Genomic DNA, 7,436 nt, shown 5'->3' with positions numbered 1-7,436 from the left:
ATATGTAAGTAAGTAAAATGTATTTATATAGCACTTTTCATAGATAAAATCAGAAATAAAAATAAATAATATAACACAATAGATAGAAAAAATAAAAACAACAAATTAATTAAAAGCTTGTCTGTATAGAAGTCTTCAGCTGCTTTTTAAAAGAGTCAGTGGAGTCTGTGCAGCATAAAGAATTCCACAACCTTGGTCCCACTGCCTGAAAAGCCTCAGCCCCGCGTTTTGAACCTATTACGCAAGACCAAAAGCATCCTCTGACCTGAAGACCTAAGTGCTTGGGAACTGAGTGGGAGCTGAGCATTCCTAAAACTCTAACCTAGACTGGCCCTGCTCTGATCTGTGAAAATTACTAAATACCTCCTCCCCTCAAAGTCTTGTGCTTTTTCCACAAACTAACCACTGCATGAACAGAACTGACAATGAACAGATTGTCAGTTCCAGTGTGTGATATGAACCATATCCCACAGTGTCCTCTAATGTTGTAGTTACAACCAATGTGACAACCAACATTTGTTTTTATGAAACACTTTTGTTTAACATAAAATAAAATTAACTTAATCAGAAATGTTGTGAATGGCAAGGTAATTAAATTTTAAATTATATTTTATAAATAACTAATTAAATGTGTGTATGTATTCATTTTATTTTTCTGAAATATAAGTGTAAAAAGGAGCACCTATATTTCATAAATATATAGTGCCAACAACAGTCGCCTCGAGGTACTTTGACACTAACAGTAATAGGTTTATAACATATCAGAAATATATTGTGGGCCTAAACCATTCGGTGCTTTGTAAACCTACAGGAATATTCTAAAGTCAAGCCACTGGAAAGTCACACTGCCCCAAACAGACATTCCTGTTGACAAAACAGGGAAAGAGTTTGTGTATTTTCACGCTTACATATTGGGATGCTGAACATGACTGTTATTGGAAGATTGCTTGTACAACTTGTTATAATTTATCTTGCTAATTAAGTAAGTCCATCCATCCATCTTCTTCCGCTTATCCGGAGCCGGGTCGGGGGGGCAGCAGCCTAAGCAGAGAAGCCCAGACCTCCTTCTCCCCAGCCACCTCCTCCAGCTTGTCCGGGGGAACACCAAGATATAATCTCTCCATCGTGTCCTGGGTCTGCCCGGGGCCTCCTCCTGGTGGATACATGCCCGGAACACCTCACACAGGAGATGCCCAGGAGGCATCATTGTCAGATGCCCGAACCACCTCAACTGGCTCCTTTCGATGTGGAGGAGCATTGGCTCTACTCTCCCCTCCCGGTTCAGCCCCTCCCGGATGGCTGAACCTCTCACCCTGTCTCTAAGGGAGAAGCCAGCCACCCTGGGGAGGAAGCTCATTTCTGCCAGTCACTACCCAAAGCTCGTGAGTATAGGGACATAGATTGACGGGCAAATTGAGAGCTTTGCTTTTACACTTAGCTGTCTCTTCACCACGACGGACCGGTACAGCCGTCCGCATCACTGCAGCCACAGCACCAATCCGTCTGTCGATCTCCCATCACTCGTGAACAAGACCCCGAGGTACTTAAACTCCTCCACTTGGGGCAGGAACTCGTCTCTCGGAACTCTCGACCCGGAGTGGGCACTCCATGATGTGCTTAAGGTAAACCTGTCCTCACCTCTGAAAAAGGCTCCAGTGTTGGACCTGCCATTTTTTTTATTTATAAAGGATAAAAATGTTCCTCTCCAGACCTATTTCATAAAAATCAATCCATTAAACACATTTAAAAAACGCTACCTACCTTGATTTATTATTTCATTGCATTATCATTTACAACATTTCTTTGTTATTCTTGTTTAAAAGTGTTTTACAAAAACAGGTTAATATCAGGTAATTATAGATAGATGCAGAATTGATTTTCCCTTAACTGTAAAAATAGATTTAAACTAAATATGACAGGTTTAGTGTAGATCGTGGGTGTCAAACTCCAGTCCTTGAGGGCCAATGTCCTGAAGCTTTTAAATGTGTTCTTGCTGCGACACACCTGAATAAAATTAGTAGGTCTTTAGCTAGACTTTAAAGAACTTGACTGCAGCAATTCAGCCATTTGATTCATGTTAGAGCAGCTCATGAGTGAATGAACATGGTGCAATAAAAGTACTTTCAGAAGTATCGGGGTGGCTGTAGCTAAGGAGCAGTAGTAGAGCAGGTCAGCTGCTGACCAGAAGGTTGGTGGTTCGATCCCTGGCTTCCCAAGTTTGCGTGCCAAATATCCTTGGGCAAGATACTAATCCTGACTTGCTCTCCGATGTGTCCATCGGAGTATGATGCATATGAATGATAGTTAGAAAGCACAAAGTATAGATAATAGTGCTTGTGTGAATGTGTGTGTATGGGGTAAATGTGGCGTATTGTATCCAGCCTCCATAAGTAGGACATTTTGCCTTCACTTTCATACAATGGAAGGAAGTGGAGCCACATCGTCCATCTTTCATACAATAATTTTCCACTCCTTGTGAAACTTTCCCAAAGATGCTCCTTGACAATCTTGTCAAAACTGCAGTCACCCCTGTTGCTGTGCACATTTTCTCTGAGCAGCCAGTCTTTTCAGCAATGAACTCCTGTGGCATACCCTCCTTGTGTAGTGTTGGATGTTTGTGGTTCAATCCCTGGTCACTCCAGTCTGCATGCCAAATATCATTGGGCAAGATACTAACCCCAAGTTGCACTCTGATGCATCCATTGAAGTATGAATATTAGATAGAAGGCACTTAAGCGTAGAAAAGAGTGCTTGTATGAATGGGTGTGAATGAGGGATGTTTTATAAAGCTCTTCGAGCACTTATATAGAGTAGAAAAGCGCTATAAAAGAACAAGTTCATTTATTATTTACCATTTGATTGTCATCTGGAAAATTGTCAACTCAGCAGTCTTCTCCACATTGTTAGGTGTACTGAACTATACAGAGAGATACATAGTTTTTAATACTCTTTCAACAGCAACTTACTCAAATGTAAAATGAAATATTCTAATACTAGAATACTGGATATCTGATTTTTATGAGTTACAGGTTATAACAAAGCTTCACAAAAAGCTTTAAATATTTCACTTTGTGAAGATAGAATATATGAAAGTTACTTTTCATAAAATATTAAATAGAAAAAAATAAATAAATTGTAAAAATATACAGTATATGCTACAGATGTATAAACCAACATAATAGCAAAAGATGTAATTTGACATGCCAAGAAGCTGTAGACCTGAAACAGCCACTTTTATGGCATGATTCTACTCAAATTATGTTCACAGATAAGGTTATGTTTAGTCATGTTATGTTTAGTCATGTTATATAAAATGTACTGGTGATTAAATAGCAATTACAACAGTATGTTTAAGCTAACTTGCAATAAGAGTTGACCATACAGTCCATACAGCTGCTGTAGCTAAAGTTACTGTATGTCGCATATCAAGTCATGGACTAGTGAAGTGCTTTTAACTGTATCGATGTAATTCTGGTTACAAACAAAAAACAAAAAACAAGAAACAAACCCCCCAAAAAAGAATAGTGTTGAATATTGCTGCAAATTTGAAAACTATCAGCATTTTACAACCAATGATTAAATTATGAGAGGCCAGGTAAGTCATATCATGCTATCCCAGACAAAGTATATGATGTTGTATTTCACAGATGTTGCACCTTTTTTTAATAAACCAAAGAAAATACATTTAAAATCTCCGATAGAACTTAAAGAGTACAGACGATCCAATTGTACAGCATGAGCACGGAAACTTTGATGCTATTGTGAGTGAGATCAAGAGTAAGTAAAGTGAAATGTAGGATTCTTCTTTTTATTAAAGAACCTTAGGATGAAAACAGAAGGGTAGATGATGATGATCCAGTTCTTGCTAAACAGCATCGTGTCAAGTAGTAATAAAGTCAGTCATCATGTTTACAAACAAAAAAACCCCCCACCAAACAAAAATATACATAGATACACAATAACTTATGATAAAGTAAACAAAAACACAAGTACATATGTGCAAATAGGACTAAAGCCAATACTGTATGTAAAAGTTTTCTTCAAACAGGGGTCCGTTCTTCGTACCTCGCTTACTACATCCAAGATCAAATGACACATCCAAGATCAAATCATCGCGCTAACTTTGAGCTCGCTAATCTGGTTCTCCGAACACACCTGTTGTTGACGATTAGTATAGCTGGATGAAGTAATCTGAGATCACTGGGTGGCTTAAAAGGGGCTACGCATCGATAGTAGAAACATTGATCGGCAACCCTGTGATTGGTCGGCGAAGATGTCGAAGGAGTGCGCACAGTATTTCACGGCAGCAGACCAAGAACTCTTGATTGAGGGATATCAGGAGTTTCAGAGTTTAATTAAAACGCAGGGGAACACTGCAAAGGCTGCAAAAGCAAGGAGAGAGGGCTGGCAGAAAGTTGCTGACAAATTAAACTCGTAAGTGATCCATGATATTACATTATATCATGTGATATTATTTTATTCCACATTATATTATATTACATCATATCCTCTTTCACATTAGAGCCACAACAGGACCCACTAGAACATGGGAAAAAGTAAAGTGAAATATAAAAATATTCCACAGAATGGTAATATTTATCACTTATATTGCTTTTAGTCCATGACAAGAGACCCTGAAATAATCTGTTTGTTTGTTTATAACAGCAACCAAGAAAAGGGCAGAGCAAATAAAGACAGGTGGTGGTCCTGCACCCCTCGTCACACCCCTTTTTTTTGTACTGTGACATTTATTGACATTGTGGGTTTTTTTGTGTGTAGTTTGACATAACACTCCATCACTTTTACCTGTTCCCAGCAAGGGGTGACTGAAGCATGCACAGTAAGTCGGGAGTAAGTATATACAGTACAGTAAGTACTGTATATGTATATGTATATATATATATATATATATATATATATATATATATATATATATATATATATATATATATATATATATATATATCTAGAGAGAGAGAGAGAGAGAGAGAGAGAGAGAGAGAGAGTAAATAATACCCTCACGGGAGAATCGATATCTCTCTATGAGCACACCGTCGCGCCGAGCTAAAGGATCCCGTCTATCCCGCAATATACGCTAAATTCTGTAAACTCTCCTTATCAATCTTGCACCTTCCTTGCTCGCGTACAAACGGACAGGACATGGCTGCGACAGACTTCCCAAATCCACCTTCGCTTTTTAGCCGTGGTCTGTCATCTTGATTGCACGTAGTAATTTACTATTACTACTCTAAAATATGAATTACATCTGACATGATCTACTACATGTAATAGAATGATTAATAGTACATTTCCTTTTTTCGGAAATGACCTGTATGTATCTGTATGAAATCAATAAAAGAATCAAATACATTATCTTTAGTTACATTGCTAATATTTATTTATGGTAAAACAGTGGCGAAATATCGCTCTTGCTTTCATATAACTGCAGCGGACATACCTGAGAGGCCGCGATCTAATCCTGTTTACATAAAGTAAATCTGCTCCCGAGCAGGTTTACGCTTACGGATCTGTTGCTATGACAGCAAGTCCCGGATGAGCTTCGGAGAACCGAATGATCCAAGATCACGCGAAATCGTCAACAATCAAATCCAGCTAACTTACTTAGCGAGGTACGAAGAACGGACCCCAGGCCATCTTTTCCATATGTGGTTTAATCAGTGGCATGATATATTAATATGCCACCATGTATTTAAAATATACATGTTGGCATGTTATATTTAGCTTCTTTTTTTAGGGTTTGTTTTTGTTTTATTTTTTAAGTGCGTGTTTACAGAGAGAACTCTTTTGAGATCTCATTGCTGTTTTTAACAGCAAGAAGCATTATGAGGAATACCCAACATACACTCGTTTCTATTTAAACAGCTATGAGAAATGGTGTGCTAGGTGACTGATGATCATGGATGGGTTTTTTGTGTTTCTTTTTGAAACACATTTCATCAGTTCACAGCTATCTTTCTTCAAGGAAAGGATTTCTGGCCTCATTTTATGAACACTGCATTAAGTGTGGTCTGACAATACAGATTTAGATTTAGCAAGTCTGTGGGGTAGCAGGTCAGAAACATCACATAAATGTAGTAGTACATAAAAGCATCGTTTACCAATTTTCCTTCTTGGGAATTGCATTTGAAGTCATTGTCGTTTCTTACAATTTAAATCATTAGCCAATGAGATCATGAAAAACGTGATGAAATTTTATTTTGCAGCTTGTAGTAACAGAGATGGAAACAGACAGCACCTCACTATTGCACATCAATATAAAAAACAAAACAAAAACAAAAACAAGGGGGGCGGGGGGGGGGGACAGGTGTTTAAAGCCTTTGCAGTTTCCTAATTTCTAGTAATGCTAACATAGAATTTCACTTAAGGAGCTGAAGAATTTTACAGTTAAAAAAAATGTCAATGTGGCTCAGCAGACTGCAGCCTGCTCTCCTCTCTGCTGCAGACTTCAGGCTATACCAGCGGATCACAGAAAGATTTGAACAAACTGTCAGCAACTACACTGCCCTGCAGGTAATGTAGGCACCAGGCTTTTATCTGTTGGTCAGCATTCAGCTCCTACATCAACTTGGACCTTTTAACAGTCACAAATTTACTTATGCAACATTTACCATGAACTGAAACCTATCCCCGACTAATACACAAGGAGGAAGTCTTTTTGTGGAGATCCAGACTAGCTGGCCAGTGTGAAAGCACCCTAGGCTGTAACAACAATGTTCCCATTTTACAGAGAAATAGATAAAAGAAACATGCTGTAAACTCATTAAATAAATGTCACATGTTGACATGGTTTTGGAGGAGCCAAAGTGAAGGATCTCCAACAGTTCAATAACGGTGTGGAATATTTTTGTATAAATATTAAATATCACATAAGAAAAAAAAAAGAAAAGAAAAGCAAAACCTACCAACATACAGCAGCAAATTTTAAAGAAAGACGTAACTAGTTCTGCTTGAGATGATTGTAAATAGATGAAATAACTAAGTGAAAATTGTATGCAATCTGCAGTGTTAGTGTGGTCTGTATAATTAATTTCAGCATTTGAAAGCACTGTCTGAATAACTACAACTATTCTTAACATGTCAAGATGAGGCATATGAAATGCTACACTGCAAGGGGCTGTCACTTTAATAAATTAAACAATGAGAGTGGAGTTGTAGATAATGTGTGAATATGCACTTGATGGTGGAGAGGAACGGCTCAAAGACGATGCGAACAAAGCAGAAGTGTCTATGAGTACTGATAAAAGGGCTGCTCATCGGGTCTGAAGCCATAGGCCGTGGCTGGTCGTGCAGGTGATGAGCTGGTCTGGTCGAAAACATCGCAAGCGTCTCTGGTAGACAAAGTTAAAAAAAAATTAAAAAATGACAGTTTAACAGTATGAAAAATAAGAATGTGAAACACTGGACTGGGATTTTAT

At 38.2% G+C, this 7,436-nt stretch overlaps 1 protein-coding gene across 2 annotated transcripts in view; it reads right to left on the bottom strand.

Moving 5' to 3' along the window:
- Window positions 1-6,191: 6,191 nt before the first annotated feature.
- Window positions 6,192-7,436, bottom strand: part of LOC116316790 (kinesin-associated protein 3-like) — an 18,890-nt gene continuing 17,645 nt past the window's right edge. For both annotated transcript variants that reach the window (XM_031735417.2, XM_031735416.2), the window contains exon 20: window positions 6,192-7,349. In XM_031735417.2, the coding sequence (XP_031591277.1) occupies window positions 7,247-7,349 (103 nt within the window). In that variant the 3' untranslated portion in view covers window positions 6,192-7,246. The remainder of the gene's footprint in view (window positions 7,350-7,436) is intronic.

This window comes from Oreochromis aureus, linkage group 18 (genome assembly GCF_013358895.1).
Source record: "Oreochromis aureus strain Israel breed Guangdong linkage group 18, ZZ_aureus, whole genome shotgun sequence".
Lineage (NCBI taxonomy): Eukaryota > Metazoa > Chordata > Actinopteri > Cichliformes > Cichlidae > Oreochromis > Oreochromis aureus.
The sequence above is the reverse complement of the archived record's forward strand: the minus strand, read 5'-3'. Positions and strand labels throughout refer to the sequence as shown.